Here is a 19,408-nt window from a genome sequence, read left to right on the forward strand (position 1 = left end):
GATTTTACCTGCGCCCGCTCCGTACACCCGCGCCAGCTAGCGTCGGCCCTTACAAGAGCGCCGCACAGTTTGAGGATTCCTGCATCCCTTATCCTTACCTACGATCGGTGTGCATTTGAATATTCGATTTAACTTTTAATGGAGCAATTATGAAGTTTCGTATAAGTGCTTGTAGCGCTGTAAAAGCTTGTTTAGCGCTGCGTATTTGATAGCTTATGACGACTGTTACATTTAATTGTGATTGTTAAATGAACGAGTTGTCACGTAAATTTCGTACATATGTACTTATATTTATACTACTTAAGAATGAGTTAGTTCTAATCAAATGTCTCTAATTGCGTCGGTTATTTTTAGTTCGTTAAATTAAAGGCGTATTGTACGTATTAAGGCACGAATCTGTCAATTTTTTTTTTTTTAAAATAGCTTTATATATATCGCCGATGTACTATCTAGGTTAGGAATATATACTTATTTATTGAATTCTCATATAACTACTAAAACATTTGACCCCTAAAGGAGTATGTATGTACTTGAAGATTAAATAAATAACTATTTGTGATATCCATGATGGATGTCATTCTGCTGATGATTTATTATAATTTATTTATTTACAACAACTTATAGATATAGCATAATAGTTTGCACTACAGCACTGAGCAAGACAAACCCGTAAGAGGATAAGAAGCATAGACAGAAATTAAACATAGGTACCAGTTTTGGCCACCTTAAGCCCGTTTTTGGCCAGTTGACATTTGCAGTCATATATAATAAGTTATAGTATTAAAATAATAATGTTAGTAGTGTTTTCAAAGTTATAATGAACCAGGGTTTCTCAAGTGGGTACGCGAACCCTGAGGTTCGCTTTCGACGGTAGGGGTTCGCGACAAGGTTTACGTGATGGTGGCTGCAAGACCGGCAAGATGATTAAGATTGTTTTTGGAGTCTTTTTGTATTTTATTTCAACTCCAAATTTGTTACTTATTTGTTTGTTATTTGTTGTTGTTTGTTTTAGTTTGTATTTTCGTTGGCAAGACGATTCTTACCTATATTTGTTACCTTTTATTGAAATAAATAATATACATTATATTATAATGATGATTGAAATAAAAATAAACTTAGTTTCTCTAACAGTAAATTTTATTACTTTCTTTTTTGTGTCGAGTTAGGGGTTTGCTGTCGTCTAGAAACTTTAACAGGGGTACGTGGAGCCATAAGTTTGAGAAACCCTGTATGAAACGAATAAAGTTTATAATTATTTATTACTATAAATTTATCAAACGTATATTTAAACAATAAATGGCCATAAACGGTACAGTGGCCACAACCGGTACTTCTACGCTATTATGATCATAAGGCTATAGGCTCTGTTCATATGAATCGCGCTCCCTGTTTTAGTTCCTAGGGTACCTACACTTAATTAAAACCACCTAGCACCTTGAAAAGTCACGCCGTTGGAAATGCCTGAAGTAACCTTAAACTGAAGTGCACTGAAATAGCGTTTACAGCATGCGATGAGGCGCGGCCGAGTGTCAGCGTGGCCTTGGTTACGTAATGCTAAATAGGGTGTGGCACAAGCGCGGGCGGTGGGCGTACCATGCTTCTGAGAGATCTGGTAACAGCCTTTGTATTGTTCAGGACAAGTTCAATAGCACTGTTTATGTATGCGATCTGGCCATGATATTTACCATGATTTATGTACTTATTCATTTTTAATGACTATTTTATTTGCTTCTGCGTTTTACAAATGCAAAGGCGCCGTTGTTGGTTGGTCCCGAAGAGTAGTTTCTTTATGTGTATCTATTTTTATCAGCCAATAAATGATTCTTATTCTTATTCTTAAAATTATTAAGCACGAATAACGTTATGTAATTACGTTGATATAACAAGGAAGAACGACATTGCGAACTTAGCAAAACTTGTATTACGAATACTAGTTAACGGACAAACATCGTTAGAAAAACTCAAAGATCGATATCTTAAAAACGACTAAACGGATTTTAATTAAACATAGAGCAAAGAACCACTGCAAGAAAACTTTTCTTGTAAAAAAACCGTATCGAAATCGGTATATCGGTTTGAGAGCTAAAATATCACAGTCAGACTGACTTAGGCGACAAACAAATAACACCCCTCTTTTTGTTTGGGGGGGTTAATGATCGTCATATGACATTGGCAGTAAATGCGATAAAGGATAATAAGGATTATACAGATTGTAATTTTTTTTTACCAGCTGACCGCTCATAAATCAGACCCCCCCACTATAGTACGGTTGCATAAGTAAAGTACCGGAACTCCATGGCAATTATAGCCACTCGTGTACATGCGAAGCTTAGACGGGGGTGGAATAGATACTTTCTGCCTTATTGCATTACCGTGTCTATCTATTCCATTACGTTTCAGACGAATTCAATTACCAGTCTTGACTTGAGATCTCTTCGATACTAGTAAAACAAAAATATAACAAAAAAATCGATTTATAAAAAACTGTGGGATTAATTATCTGTTTTTTTTGATGGTTGTTTGTTTGAAGTCTGCCTCAGCGAGCCAGCAAGAGTGGATCTATAGTCGTCTACCTTACCTACATACTATCTTCTTTCAATTATTTTTTATTTATAGATTTTATACTCAACGGCACAAAATTTGGCCCACTCTACATACAAAGTTACCTTAATAGGTACATATGAGGGCCAAATTTTCTGTCGCTCAGTAAGTATGTTTAAAGATAAAAAAGCTTCTAAAATATGTTATCACGAATAGGTAATAAGCCCTAAAACGACGAGGGCCTGGAACGGCTGTCTGAATTTTTCTGTATATTCTTATCATCCTACGTGACCAGACTTAAAAATCGTGTATTGCAACAACACTATCATTTCGCAAAGAACAGGGCAATAAAAACCATAACCGCAGTAATTTTGCCCGTAAACTGAATCAGAAATGTGCTTTACGGGGGTGAGTGTACGGGGGATGGTCGTATTATGCTGTTATTTACATTTTAGTTGCATAAAGGATTTTGTTTTGACTGCGGTGACAATATAATGTATGCGAGGTAGGTTTAACCACGCGTAACGAAGGGTACTTAAGATGGCAGAGACAGACTCTTGAATTTTTTTTTTCTTTTAAGATATTGAAATGAAAAATGAATGATCAGATGAAAATGATGTGGGTATACTGTTCTTTTTATGTATTTTATGTACAATAAAGTGTTATGCAATATGAAACATTAAATACAAAATAAAGTTTAAAAATGAAAGAGGGATCCCATACGAAATAGTGTTTTTTTAGCACTTTTTTGTACAGAACTTTTCGTGGGCATGTTTGGTTTAGACTAGTACTTGATTAATGAATAGTTTTTTTGTACAAAACATACTGGATTACACATTGATAATGTCAACTCACGTATGACTATGTATGTATTTACGTGTGTGTATGTGATGTACATAACCTAACCAACTTAAAAAAGTTGGAAAACCCTGGACATTGACATTTTAAAGTCTCAAGAACGGCTGGACCAATTTCAATGAAACATAGCTAAGAAACACCGCATGGAAACTCGCTTCGACGTAAAAAAAAACTGCACGGAAATCGGTCCATCCGTTTGAGAGCTACGATGCCTCAGACAGACATTGGCGTCAAACTTATAACACCCCTTTTTTGTGACGGGGGTTAAAAATGTCTCCTAGTGACCTTGTGCGTACGAATGGACAAACTCACCTCTCTTAGCGCAGTAGGTATCCACCTCTTTCCATCACACAAAATATCAACCAGATAGAAAATAGCACCGCTCTGGTGGAAACAGCGGAGCGGCGAGGCGAGGTAAATGAAGCGTTTCTATTGGTTAATGATAAATACTCGTACATGCCTCGCACTACATCCTCGCACATCTCTCTTTGAAACGCAGCCTTAAAATGCAGTAGTCACGTGTGTGTACGTGATGTACAAAATCATAATCCTCCTTCGGGCAGTCGGGTAAAAATGATGCTGACACACTTTTTTAATTTCCAGACAGACTCTACTTCGCTACTCTTAAGACGGGCTACAAGCCGAAGCCGACCAGAAACAGCAAGTACTTCCACATCGAGGATGATATCGTCTACGAAAACTTCTATTTCGACTTTGGTCCCTACCACCTGTGCCACTTGTACCAGTTCTGCAACAGGCTCAATGAGGAACTGGAGAAGAACCCTAAAAAGAAGATCGTTTACTACACTAGTAACAATGAGACGCTCAGACTCAACGCTGCCTATCTTATTGGGAGCTATCAGGTACGTTTATATTTCTAGTCATTAGCCAAAATAACTTTACATATTCTATTTAGGTGGTGCTTCACTATAGGCCTTATGAATAGGCTCAGAGTTGCTCAGAGAGCTATAGAGGTTCACTATGGGATCGAATCAGAAATGAGATACGTAAAAGATCGAGGGTAACCGACGTAGCTAAGCGAATTAACTTGTTAAAGTGGCAATGGGCAGGCCACATAGCACGGAGAACAGATGACCGTTGGGGCCGATAAGTTCTCGAATGGAGACCGCGGATCAGCAAGCACAGCGTACGTCCACCAACGAGATGGAGCGTAAGTAGCGGGGCATCTGGAATAAGACTTAACACATAGGCTACTTTTAACCCGATATTCTCACGGGATAGGGATAAAATCTCGATATTTCAACCGCTGTGTTTGGAGTCATGAAATTTGGCATTGCTTTTAGTGCAACGTCAATAATTTTTGGGAATGCTAATTTGAATTTAGTGAAATCCCGCAATTTCAATTCAACTGCTGGACTTCATGGTTTACGCGTGGAAGGCCGCGGGGAAACACTAGTTGTAAATATAGATATATTACGTTTCTCCGCGCAAACAATAAAATTGCCGGGCATGTGAACGGAGCGTCCCACGCGTATCCATTATCCAATAAAAGGCGAAACAAGTGAACCGTATGTCGGTAACGCACGTGACATTGCAGCAACCAATCGACGCACCTTATGCGGCAATTAAAGTGTATTGAGAGTTAACAATTACTTTGCTCACCCGCGACCTTATGATAGCGACGTCTGTGCAACTGAAAAGAACACACGTAGTTCATGCGGCTCCTTCACCTCCATACTTTAAGAACACACACAAATCACACAAACCCAACTATCAGCAGCATCACATTACACTGACGCGTTTCGAACTCAAGCAGAGTTCATCCTTAGAACAACAACCGGTCACCATGCTACCAGATGTTAGTCTAGCACAGTATTTTCACAGGTTAGGCAGCTATCATATAAGGTGGCGGGCGGGTGGGAAAACTAATTGTTTAGGTTAGTTTTGGTTAGTTCACTGATACGGAGCACCGCAAAGAAACGCCTGATTCAATAAAGTATAAATTGTTTTTGTATTTGATGTAATGACGGTGGCGAGTTGCCGTCACAGCCTAGTTGGCAGAAAATAATAAAAAATAAAAATAATAATAAATGTATTTATTGACCATAAAAAGTTAATTCATCAATACAAGAGAAGCAGTGATCTCCACACTAGGCACAGCCTGTGTCGTGGAGATCCAGGTCTTAGAGAATTAACAGAAAGTGCGGCTCTTAATTCTGCTTAAGTATAGACGGGATTTTAGATTGTTAAGTAAAAACTTGTTTAACAGATATTTTTCACTTTCCGTGAGATAATATCAGTCTAAAATCCGATCTATACTCGGATCGCAGTATTCGCTGCTAATAATGGTCCAGCACTGGTGTAGGGGTTATAGCACGCAGCACGGATTGCTGAGGACCTGGATTCGATTCCCAGTGCTGGTCTCAGTTTGTATTTTCGATATGGTTTCACGGGATACAAACAAATCACTGAATCGAACAATCGTTTTCGCAACCCCCTAATGATTTTAAAAGACCTATCCAACGATACCCCACACTACAAGGTTGGATGAGAAAAAAAAAACACCACCACTTTACGTCTTTGGGAGGTACACAGAAAAAAAAATGAAATTTTTCTTGTACCATTTTGTCGGTATAGTTTACATACATATTCGTGCAAAATTACAGCTTTCAAGCATTGATAGTCCCTGAGCAAAGCCGCGGACGGACGGACAGACAGACAGACATGGCGAAACTATAAGGGTTCCGTTTTTGCCCTTTTAAAAGCCCCGATGTCATCGTTGTCAAACAGCTTGCCTAGTAGTTTGATCTGTGGCCTTCTATCAGAGATCTTCTATCAGATTTGAAATTTATCACGAGCGAAGCAATTAGGGCTAATAGACAACGCTGGCGTTAGTATCGTGAGGTTGTTTTGACGTTCAAGACCGTATTATTATTGTTATTATTGTTAGCCTATTCTGTCCCACTGCTGAGCAAAGGCCTCTCCCCAATACTTCCACTGCTCTCTGTCCGTATTCAAGACCGTAACGTCAAAAAAACCTGAAACCACAGCGATATTTCGCCTGTCTTTTAGCCCTTGTTCAATGGTGTTCGTGAAGTACCCAATAAGCACTGGGCCCGCGTGGGAACTACTGCCCAAGCCCCTCTCATTCTGAAGGCCTGTGCCCAGCAGTGGGACGTTTACAGGCTGGGATGATGATTAATGTCGTAGTAGTCTGGAAACAATACTCTACTAAGTCTTACTACCTTTTAAGCCGACTTCATAAAAGGAGCCTCCTCCTTCGACTGTATGTTTTGATAAGCTTTTCTTTAGCTTGCCCTGTTTATTTGTTTGGGTCAAATCTTGGAAGCTACATTTGACCCACTTTCAGCAGTCCAATTGACTTAAAACTTGGCATACTTATTTAAATTTGGTGACAATACAATAACCTGGTAGTGACATCTTGGTGGTCCTGCCAGGATCGTCTCCGCAGGAGGGAACTCCTCTATAATAGTACCGACTTGAAATTTGGTACGGATATGCAGTTGAGATGACAATGCAAGTACAGTCAGCGAAAAAAGCTTGTATTCAAAATGAAATTTTTATTAGAAACTTATTTTTCTTCAGATAATATACCAGAACGGGTCTCCCGGCGCGGTGTACAAGCAGCTGACCTCGGGCTCGGAGTGGTCCCTGCTGAGCTTCCGCGACGCGTCCGGCGGGCCGCCGCTGTTCGACATATCGCTGCTGGACGTCCTCCACGGCATCAAGGTCGCCCATGACGCTGGCTTCTTCCATTTTGAGCATTTCGACGCGGACCAGTATCTGTTCTATGAGGTAAGTTGACGACTTGTTTGAATAACCTTAAGAGCGCGCCAAGCTTCTAGCTCATTTATTGTATCCATTTGATCCCTTGCTGTATGATCCCACTAATATAATGAGCGGCAAGAAATCTGGTCCTCAAATGTATGCAGTAATAGGTTATTTCGTATGTAGAGTGGGCCAAATTTTGTGCCGCTGAGTATCCTACTGATGAGTGAGTATGTTTGTTACTTCTTCACGTGAAACGTGACGGATGAGAAAGTTAGTTTATAACCTGGATTAAAACATGTACTTTTTACCGATATTCCCACGGGATAGGGATAAAATCTTTAAATAAAATGGGCTTAGCATGAAATTTAGTTTATAACTGGATTAAAACATAGGATACTTTTTTTCCGATATTCCCACGGGATAGGGATAAAATCTCTAACTAATAACCGCTGGACTTAGAGCCATGAAATTTGGTATATGTAGTGTAGATAGCTGGACATCTGGAATAACACATAGGCTACCTTTTAATTTGGCATGGGTGTTTTAATTTAACGTCAATGAAAACCACGATGTAATTTTAGGGAATTCCCACGAAAATTTTATAAAATCCCGGAATTTCAATTCAACTGCTGTATTTAATGATTTACGCGCGCGAAGCCGCGGGTAAACGGTAGTATTATAAATGTGAAAGTTTATAAGTCTGTTTGTTTGTTACCTCATCACGTCTAAACCGCTAAAACAATTCAGATGAAATTCGGACATAGGATAGTTTTTATTCCGAAAAATTGCAGTTAGCGATAAACGAATTCTACGCAGACGGAGTCTACAACTGTACTTTGCTTTAGCTATGTTTAATGCTTTAGTTTTAAAACACACATGTAAATGTTTGAGGATTTACTTTATAAATCAATACACTGTAGAAACACGATCGACTTAGTCGACGAGTCGATTATTTGTAGTTCGTTCTATAAAAAAAATCTCAAAATCGTCTCTTAAAAGCAATGAACCCTTTGTAGTATAAATATTGCGCGGAGCGGGTCCACATTTGTTAATTCATTTCTATTGCTAAAATAAATCTAAATAACATCTAGGCTAGGTTATAATATTTAACCTTAGGGAAGTATCCTAACTAATATTATAATAGCGAATGCCAGTTTGTTTATTTGTTTGTTTGTTAAGCTTTCACACTTAAAGTAAATCTCAAACTATCGTGATGAAATTTGTCGTCGAGATTGTTTGAGTCGAGACCCTGAAAAGAACAGAATAGTTCTTATCCCGGAAAATTTAATATTTCGATAACCGGATTCTTCGCAGATGAATTTGCGGAGAACTAGTTCATTGTATTTTAAATATTTGTGATAAGACTGGTCTACTAAGATTAAATTCTTAATAGAGTTATTAGAACGCGTGAGTCACGGCTACCGGGCCGTGTGCGACTATGCGCGATCCATCATCATCCCAGTTTATGTCCTACTGCTGGGAACAGGCCTCCTTACAGAATGAGAGGACTTGGGTCGTAGTTCCCACACGAGCCCAGTGCGGATTGGGAACTTGACCCGGGCTTTAAATACGGATTTCAAAAAACATTTACGAAATTAATTAGATATTTTAACATGAGTTTTATGATGAAGGAAAACATCGCGAGGGAACCTGTACTTGCGGAGCAATTTAATGGTGTGTAAAAATATAGCTACACTAGAATCGCTCTTCGAATGAAGTTACAGTTGCGGCAGAAACTATAAAACGAACCGAAATTAGGTTTCTGCTGCAAATACTAGTTTTGAAGAACCACCACAACAAAACTCGCTTTCACGTAAAAAGCTGCGTCTAAATTGGTCCGTTTGAGAGCTACTGTGCCACAGACAGACAAGCAGACAGACATCGCAAAAACGCTCGCTGCGTATCTAGTCGCGCGCAGTAGTGTTGCACCTTGTGACTTCAGCTACCTCGGAATATTCCGCTGATTCACACTAAAATTGTTTACTTAAGAAATACTTGAGTGTATGCAGCGTTTGAAGATATGCAAAACTAGACATTAATGAACTTACCACATATAGTTAACACGTTCGGCCCATTGATACAACGTCTGTGACTTTTTAGTTCTTACTCCTATGCCAGTGACACGTATTTGTGACCGTTTACGTTTCACTTGCATACCAACGTTTGCCATAAAATATATAGAACCGTGCTGTTTTAGGATGTCATCATATAGCAGTAGGTTTAGCAACTCTGAAGAAATACTATTTCAGAAGTAATTACTTTATGGCAAATGGAAAACGTTACATTCGGCTATGAAATTCGGATCCATTTGTGACTGCTGTGGGATATGCGCTATGCCTAGCGTAAGAGCTTAGTGGATCGTCACATTCGGCTCCGGCAACGTTCCGCTAAGCCCTTACGCTATCCAGCCTTTAGGAGGTATGAATTATTTTGACACGACATGCGTGTCATTGGCATAGAGTAAGAACTAAAAAGTCACTGGCACCGGAATATATTGCGTCTGTAACACGTATACGTGTTACTGGCATAGAAGTGACTGCTGTGGGATTTGCGTAGGCATAGCATAAGAGCTTAGTGGATCGTTGCCGGGGCCGAACGTGTTAAAACGCGTCTCAAACACGTCTAATATGACAGTTTTCTATGAACATGAGTATTGAGTTTAAGTATCTCGGCGGAATTTAGAAAACACGCGTTTTCCCAGAGATAAGATCAAGCCAGATCGATTGTTCGCCCCCGATTGTTACCAAATTTCATCAAAATCTTTAGAGCCAATATCCAAGATCCCTGAAATAAATCATAATCATTGTATCAGCCGTGGGGCGTCCAGTCCACTGTTGGACATGGGCGTCCCACATAATATACCTCCAGCTGCGGTCCGCCGAAATAAATAAACAAATATGTATACAAGAATTGCTTGTTTAAATGTATTAGATATAAATAAAATTAATTTAGATAGATTGAATAATAGGTCAGATGACATTGGCCCGGTTTTGATTTGGAACGAAATAGTTGGACACATTGTTATTATTTTTAATACCTACTAACACAAATATGCAGAGGTTAGCGGAAGCAGAATAAAATGATATAGACGTATGTAGTTATGTATATATAGGTAGATGGGTAGTGTTCAAAAAGAGGGAAATGATTTCTTTCTTTCTTTCTTACATCTTAACAACGGCAATTAAAATTTGTATGAAAAATCGGTTGTGACACGAAAAATTATAATTTCCTATAATTTCCATGTAACAACGTAATTTCGTCGAATCAGTCATTATGTACACTTCGGTTACACGCTCCATCAAAACATCACTGTAGATCCAATTTTCAACCCAATTTTTTTTCGCTAAACATTATCTGTAAGGCGGCCCCTAGCCTAGACAATCAATTATATTGCGCAATTTTGCGAATTGTGCAATATTATTGACTGTTTAGGTTTAAAATTGATGATCAAGCACTGATTGAACGAATGTTGGAGCGAGTTTAATTTTTATTTCACCATATTTTTCCATTGATCGTGTAGGGTCAGTACTGCGAAATATTTTGAACACGAAAACATTGTGCAGTTCGTATTATTGCGCAATATTCGCACCTTGAGAATGAGACTGTCACTAAACAAAATATGTCAACTTGCAAAATTAAACTATGCGTTAAAATTCTTTCAGTGTCATTTTAGAGACTACAAATTTACAATGTTATTGTAGATCTGGGGGTCGCCTAAGTATATCTATCCATACTAATATTATAAATGTCACAGTGTGTTTGTCTGTTTCTCCGTCTTTCACGCCGCAACGGAGCGACGGATCTAGTTGATTTTTGGCATAGAGATAGTTTATGGGCCTGAGAGTGACATAGGCTACTTTTTATCCCGGAAAAATGCACAGTTCCCGAGGGAACAGCGCGCGATAACCGAATACCACGCGGGCGGAGCCGCGGGCAAAAGCTAGTATTTTCATAAAATTGTAATAGGACATAGCAAATTCTGAAGTTGACAAATACTATATTGTTAAAAAAAGTTTGTTTTGTATTATGCTTCCAGAAAGTAGAAAATGGCGACCTGAACTGGATAGTACCCGGCAAGATGCTTGCGTTCTCCGGCCCCCACCACCGCTCGCGGCTGGACCGCGGTTACCCCCTCCACAGCCCCGAACACTACCACGATTACTTCCGACGGCACAACGTGACGACCATAGTCCGGTTGAACAAGAAGTCGTACGACGCAAGACAGTTTACCGCCCATGGGTTTGAGCACAGGGAATTGTTCTTTGTGGATGGCTCCGTGCCGTCGGATCTGATTGTGAATCGGTTTATAAGGATATCAGAGGCTGCGAAGGGCGCTGTTGCTGTGCACTGTAAAGGTATACGAGTTTTTATATTAATTGTAATAGGTACTGATCGATTCACAGCAGCTAGCACGAATGAATTGAACGAGTGTGATATTGTCTATGTGTGCATCAGATAATGATTAAATACTTTGGCCTTCCCGTCGCCACTTCAACTTGCATATTCTTCGGTGGTAATCCAGATTATATCGCACAAAGACACCCCGAGCATAGCTTTTTTTCTATAGCTCGTTATGAGACTTTCTCCCCTCCCTCTCTAAAAGGAAAAATTTAAGGGGGGTGCCTTTGTACAACGTTTTGACGCCAATGTCTGTCTGTGGCATCGTAGCTCTCAAACGGATGGACCGATTGCGGTGCGTTTTTTTTTACGTGAAAGCGCGTTGCCTTGCGGCGGTTCTTAGCTAAATTTCGTTAAAATCCGTTGAACTCAAGATCAAAGTCTTTGAGATATTGAACTTTGAAATGTAGTTTCAAGACGAGGGTTTTTCATTTTTTTTACTTCCAACCAACCAACCGACCAACCAACCAACCAACTGACCAACCAACCAACCAACTGACCAACCAACCAACCAACTGACCAACCAACCAACCAACCGACCAACCAACCAACCAACTGACCAACCAACCAACCGACCGTCCAACCATCAACCAACTAACCAACTTTTGTTATTTTAAGACACCTTGTATATTATATTGTGTTTGTTTGCAGCGGGTTTAGGCCGCACGGGCACTCTGATCGCGTGTTACATGATGAAGCACCACGGGTTCACGGCGCGCGAGGCCATCGCCTGGCTGCGCGTCTGCCGGCCCGGCTCCGTCATCGGACACCAGCAGTGGTTCCTCGAGAAGTGAGTCGTTTTTTGGGTCACTGCGAGAATGCTGGAAATACTATGGATATAGAACTAAGGACGTATGTCTCCGTCCTTAGGTATAGGTATTAGCGGGCTGTTTTCCGCAACTCGACGTCTAAGTGCGCCTATTTTGCGTGTTTAGGCTGTAGGCACTATTCATGCCAGCCTAGCTCCTGGAGGAATCCTAGCAGACCCTTCACGTTGCCGGCCACTTCCTGCAGTGACCCCGGTGATCCGAGGTGTAATGCCCTGTAGTTCGTCAAACCAGAGCATTACAGAAGGATGAAAGTGGCTGTCTCTTCTGCCTCCATGCATGCTCTGCAAAGGGGGCCGTCTGTAACACCTAGGTTATGTGAGTGCATGTTTAGCAAGGCGTGTCTAGTAACAGCTAGCAGTCGGAGTTGATCCCTCCTAAGTCCCCGAAGCTTGCGGGACAATCTCCGTCTTTAAATCTCCGCATTATACGCAACTAGATATTCAGGTTGTTCAAGTTTTTCGGCCATCTTTCGAGGTGAAACTATGACAGGATGATTCGGAAGACCTTTGCAGGACCAACCAAATTTCCGAGAACTTTTTTCAACTTTTTGGAAACTTTCCACAATTTGCACATCTACAGATGCAAAAGTTTTACTTAAATATGATTGTGAACTGGGTGACACTATTGACCGGCCCGGATAATACCGACATGGAAATACCGACCCAATTTTTCGTGTACACTTCCATAGAAACTTATATCAGTTTCTCTCTCTCTCTCTCTCTCTCTCTCTCTCTCTCTCTGTCTCTCTCTCTCGCTTTTGCAGCGGAATTATGTGATGTGTGCGAGAGATCTGATAACCTCCCAAGAGCGAGCGAGAGGTTCGAAAACGAAGTTTTATAGCCCCAGAGCTCAGATGATAGGGATTCTGGTATAGTAGGCCCTCATGCACCTCAGTTAAACCAGCGCTACCATAATGTCTTAGGAAGTTTCCCAAGTTGAAAAGAGAGAGATTACATTACATGTTTTCCTTCGCAGCGTCCAGCCGCGCATGCTAGCCGAAGGCGAAGCGTTCCGGCGCCGCCACCACATCAGCTCGTTCCCCGTGTTCACTCGCGGCATCTACTGTGACCTCCCCGATAATAGGGAAGACAAGCCCGTGTCGCTGCAGAGTATATTACAAAACAACAAGAAGGTCAGTAGAAGACTTTTAAATTGTTTTTTTTTAAGAGTTCTAAAAGAACCAACTTTTTATTCTTTATTTCTTACCTAGTTTGTGTCATTATCATTTAGTCGTGGTTGCCTAGTGGGTTGAACTGTGGCTTTTCAACTACTTCTGACAGCGTAATGATTTTACAGACAGCTTTTAAATTAGATAATGAACACTGAATTAATCTTAATAACTTACAGTTACAAACCTTAACTTTTTTACAGCTCGATAACGCCAACGCTCTTAACGCGAACGAGACGGACTCTGAAAACAACGTGACGCCGGTCATCGGCAAATACAAGAGCACAGCGACCGCCATGCTGCCCACCAAAACTGTGTTCACGCCCAAACTCAACTACATGATGCCTACCAACAACATACGGAACGCCAGCAACACAAACCTGAAACCCCAACCAAGAATCCTGAACTCTACTCTAAAATCCCACTACGCGTCTAAAACGTCAACCTTCCCGCCAACTAGAAGTGCCAACTCTCAAGCGAAAGCTGGAAGTGTCAAAGCGCAGTTCACGGGCAAAAGCAGCTTCCATGGACAGCGTGCCAACTTAGCGCGGCCAATCGGTTACGCTCACGGCAGCAGCCCTCTAAAGACTTTCACGCGGAAAACAGTCGCCAAAATAACAACCAACCCTGAAACTTCCGTCGTAAGTACCTTAAGTAACGTAACATCCACATTGTCCGCTTTAACTGAGAACTGCCATTTGAACGGCAAGAACCGTCTTCCCTCCGAACCTAATTTAAAAGCCGTGGCAACCAAAACAACTCCAACTAACTTAAACTCGCGAAAGAAATTAATCGTCCGCTCTAACTCGAGCTCCCGTAAGAAACTACCGAAGAACAACGTGGGAAAAAGCAATTTAGAGTCGACCCAAGACCTGTCTTCCAGCGACACTAACGTCACCAACATATCCGCGGATTCTCTTGAAACTCCGTTCAGATTTCGTCGGAAACGGGACAAATCGAGCAGTCCCGAACCGATGGATTGCATCTCCAATTCTATAATCACGGCCGATGTTACTCCAGAGAATTTCGAAGAGACTAATAACTCTCAGGGGAATAAACTGTACAAGATTAAGGCGTTGCGAAAGAAATGTCCCGCGTTTGGGGTCAGTCTGCTAAAGAAGGATGGCGTGCAGACGCGGTCGAGTACAAGTGGCAGCAGCTCGACCGTCAAGAAGAAATGATCTCTCGGCGGGTAGCTAAGTAGTTAGTTGTCTTTGCACTTCAGATTCTATATAGGTTAATGTGCATAGCACATTTAGCGTCGAATGCATAGATTTGTTTAGTTCAATGCGGTTTAAGTAAACATCGTAGCGGAGTGTGGGGGAATATTGTCATGCAAAAATATAAAGTGTATTGAATTGAGGAAGGCTTGAAATTGTTCTAAATCAAGATGGATATTCATGGTAGCGGAGTATAACCGCTACATTGCGTCGGATGCCTAAAATAGAATGTACACTGTCGAAAAAAAACTGGTAATTTTCATACAGCTTTACATAAAAAGGGTCCCATTGTTTTTGCTCGTCAGTGCAGATTGCCTACAATTCAGACGCATTTTTTGGTCAGATTCATGTGAAAGGCTTTATAAAATAATAGATTGATATTATTTACTAATAGGCCGGTTTTATGACTCAATGATAAGTTCTTGATATTTAATATAACAGATATACGTAATGTTGTCTTTATTTATTTTGTTTCAATAAATAGAGATGTCATCACATCACAAATACCTGTCGCTTCAAATGTCACAATTTATCGTAGAGTCGTAAAACTGTCCGTAAAACTAAGTTTCAGGGCCCAGCATTTTACCCACTCTTCAATTCCATAATTCTGTTACTAGAAATTTAAATGAGCATTAAATTCTGAACAAATCTATGTACTTGTTATGTGTATAGAGAGTATATAAATCTGTGTTGTAAACCCCACATGTGAAGCCTAAACGTTTACACAGGTAGTCACAAAGGGTTTATTGATTGCCTATTTTAAAAAGAAATAGTATATTACGTCGACCCGGGCGGTAAGCAGCATTTACAACCCATAAGTTGTTAATACGTACTTCCTACTCAGGGATTACGTAATATTGTGTACACACCAGAGAAGCTTTATATCGCATATTAATCGCCCTCAAATTCGGTTTATGCATCAAGTTACTAGATTCGAATATTCGTGATCTGTAACATTCTATACTTTACCGATCTTGATGTGTTATTTACTATAATGTACTCGAAAACCGGTAGCAAACTTCTTTTTTTTCTTTGACATTTACAGTTATAAAACGTTGAGTCGTTTTTCGATATAATTTTATAAATCAGAGTACATTTTGACATTATTATTTATTACTTTGTACAACTTTAAAATATGGATAGACAATCAATGTATCTTAGTGATGTGAGAAATTAAATATTTTTGTATTTAAATAAATTACTAAGTGATTTTCCAAATGCCATTCTTTAGCTTTTATTGAGCTACTTGTTGTATAAATAATATTGAAAAGTTTTGTTGAAATTTTGTTGATAAAAAAATAGTTTTTAAGTGAATTTATTTGCAATACGACGTCTTCGTGATTTTATTACAGTTTAAAAGTACCGAGTACTGATAAACAGCCTTTTATAGTTTTTAACTTCTAATGCAATTAATTTTTATTTTTATTTTGCATTGACTGCTATCTGATTCCTAATAACAATGCACTAAAATAATACTAATTATTCGTTTATATCACAGAATATAAAAAGATAAACTTGATAAAAATGCATTTTTTACAAATATCTACACAGTATCGGTGTGCCTCCTGTATAACGGATATTAATAGTACATTGTGTTGTAAATTAGATGAAAATAAAATAGTTAATCGTTTGCCGTGTTTGTGTTAGGGATAGATAAAATGTACATTAATAAACGTTACTAGTAGTACTACAGTTATAATGTTTAGAAAAGGTTTACCATCTCTGGTTGGATAGAATGTTATAATATAATTCACTTCACTGTTGAGAAAGAAACTACAACTGCAGCACTATACTATATATAGCACATTAATGCATTTTCAAATTGACTGTTATTCGATTCATAACAAAATTAATGCACTACAATTATTAACCAATTAACTGTTTATATAAATAGTGTCAAATTTTGTACAAAAAAATAGAAGAGACTTAGATATTCTTGCAAGATTCCATTATTTAACGTTATATTTATTATATATATATTGACAAAAAAAATGAACAAAACACATAATAGTTACTTGTTATTTTCCCAGAAATTGACAATGTTATGAAATTAGTTCATGTTATGTTTGTTATTAAATTAACCTAACCTCACGGAAACCAATCTGTACATTATACGATCAAAAAACTTAGTCCAATTAATAGTTTCTCCGAAAAATATGTTATATCAAATAACTATTATGTATTTCGATTATTTCTTTAATCTTTATGTATTTTGACACTCCCGTCACTATCACTTTAAAAATTGACCAAATTACTCAGCATCCATATTAGTTGAAGCTAGATGTCGGGAACCTTTTGAATTTTTATAAATCCGATCGAACCAGGGGATGTGAACCTTTCCTAACTTCATTCTAGTGCATATTTTTATATACTAACAAGAGCCTATCAGAGTTCCGAATATTGTACGAATTTACACTGTCATATCAGATTTGTATGCGCACTGTTGGTGCCTTCTGTTGTACGTTAATACAGTTTCAATTTACAGCGTTGGTTTGATCAACTGCGTGTTTTTGAGATGCTTCTGTAAGGGGGCGTCTACTTAATGAGGCGATCCCCCGCCCTGCCTAAGTGAGATTGGGTGAGATTCGCCTCGACCCAGTCTTCGCTATGTGAGATTGGGTGAGATTCACTTTTATCTTTACAAAGAAACTTAAAAGTCCATGATCCCACGCATTTCTCAGCAATTTGGAGGGAAATGTGTGTAAAGAATACACCAATTATATTCTGCCTCCAGTATGTCTATGGTGTATTTTTTATAACGTCAAAATTACTAACTGAATTAAATTTTATATCTATCACCGCAGTTGACAAACACAACTGTAAATTTGATATAATATTTGTTTCATGTTTAAATACGCTTAGCGGCAGCTGTTCTTCCGTTATCCAGCCACACCCATGTCTAACGCCATTAACATCAAGAGACCAAACGTACTCAATTTAGTACATATGTCATACATAACAAATGTCAACTTTTGTTTGTTAGACTGAATTTAACATGGGCTGAACCGTGTCAAAAGCGTTGTTGGCAATAGGCGCAGGTGTGGCTACTTTGGCTATATTTGATAGTTGCGGTTTGGAGACTGCGAATTGTTTGTGTTTATGGATTAACTTTTTTTTTGTTAAAATTAGGACACCATATTTTTTTATCTTCTTTTTATCCAGTTAAAAATAATACGCGCGTACCTACCGACGACCATATGATATATTATAAATATTATATTAAACAAGAGCCCAACTTTTTAATAAATTTATAAAATTGTCTGACGTTAAGTATTTTAAAAGCAAAGTAATAATTTACATCCGTGTATCTTTATATTTTAAATGAATTATAAATGAAATTCTCAAGTTTTTCGGTTACTTGCAGTCTCAAGCGCATGTTTTAATTTAGGTCAGTCCTATATCTGTATACCTAAAGGTTGTTAGTATATATTTCATTTGTTTAATAAGCTTAATAATTACGAACTGGTTATAGCAAAATGTATGTTTAATTGTGTCTGGTTTTATATAAGAGAGTAAAATTTGAAGATTTTTCCACCGGCGAGGCGAAAATTGAAATTTTTATGCTAATTTTCAATCCTCTCCTAGCGCATCTTCGGTTGCTGTTGTGGTTGCCATACAAATTTCAATTCTCGCTTCGCCGGTGGAAAATCACCTGTACTCTTGAACGGCTGTTCCTAGTGTTTGGGGATTAAGCCCTGCGGTCACCTGAGGTCAGAACCAGATGCTGTGTCTTGTTTTTGTAGTCATTGTGTTGTCATGATTTGAAATATGTCACAAACTTTAAATGCAAGGTTCGATTCTACTCGCGTAACTGAGCTAGTTTTGTTTTGTAACATTTTCAAATAATTTGAATTCAGATCATTTATTGATCTTTAATGTTTAATTCTTAAATCAGTGTATCAGACTCAGACATGTTGGTGTTATCGCTGTCTCTTGGTACAAAGGCAAAAATGTATTTAACTAATTAACACTGGCCATGTTTTTAAAAGATGCAGAACAAAAGTAGCTCAGTTATGCTAGTAGAGCCTTGCCCATTTGCCTTGACCTTGCCCCATGGTTAGTGCCAATTTTGACCACCAGTTTGTGGCGCTGTACATTTTGTTATGCAGTGGAATGTCACTAAACAAGATTATGTATACATTCGGTTCTTATTACACAAAGTCGATAAAAGTATTAAAGTTAGTGGTGCACCATAAATAATATTTTACTTACAGCTTTGTTCCTAATTTAACACTATTTTTTATAATTATGTTTTCACAATATCGTTGCTGTGGGAATTTATATTACTCTATTGGTAAAATAACTTCGACAATCTTCGTGCCTTGTTTGTTTTCGTGTTTCTAGCCTTTTTCCTCTTTCATGTAGCTGGCAAGACTTTTTCGATGTCCACATTACTTCAAAGTATAGTATGAATTTTTTGAGGTGTCCCGATCTCTTTAACAGCCCACCTTACGAACAAAGCCATTGTACCTATTTTATAGGTATTATGTCCTCAAGTGCATAATCCTCGGTTTAAAATAAACGGAAATATAAGATAAAATAGATCCTTGAAATAACGACTTTATTGTCTAGAGCAGAAAGTGTGTTTTAAAATTAATACTCGCAGATAATACTTTTAGTTTTCAATGTTGAAAAATTTT

The 19,408-nt window shown here is 38.7% G+C and overlaps 1 protein-coding gene across 1 annotated transcript; it reads left to right on the forward strand.

Moving 5' to 3' along the window:
- The first annotated feature begins 1,551 nt into the window (after window positions 1–1,551).
- Window positions 1,552–19,379, forward strand: LOC141438609 (dual specificity protein phosphatase CDC14C-like). Its single transcript, XM_074102475.1, has 7 exons — window positions 1,552–1,612; window positions 4,003–4,262; window positions 6,967–7,176; window positions 11,189–11,507; window positions 12,202–12,340; window positions 13,356–13,512; window positions 13,752–19,379. The coding sequence occupies exons 1-7, from the start codon at window positions 1,552–1,554 to the stop codon at window positions 14,727–14,729; spliced, it is 2,124 nt and encodes a 707-aa protein (XP_073958576.1). The 3' UTR covers window positions 14,730–19,379.
- Window positions 19,380–19,408: the final 29 nt, after the last annotated feature.

Source organism: Choristoneura fumiferana, chromosome 19 (genome assembly GCF_025370935.1).
Source record: "Choristoneura fumiferana chromosome 19, NRCan_CFum_1, whole genome shotgun sequence".
In the NCBI taxonomy this organism is placed as follows: domain Eukaryota; kingdom Metazoa; phylum Arthropoda; class Insecta; order Lepidoptera; family Tortricidae; genus Choristoneura; species Choristoneura fumiferana.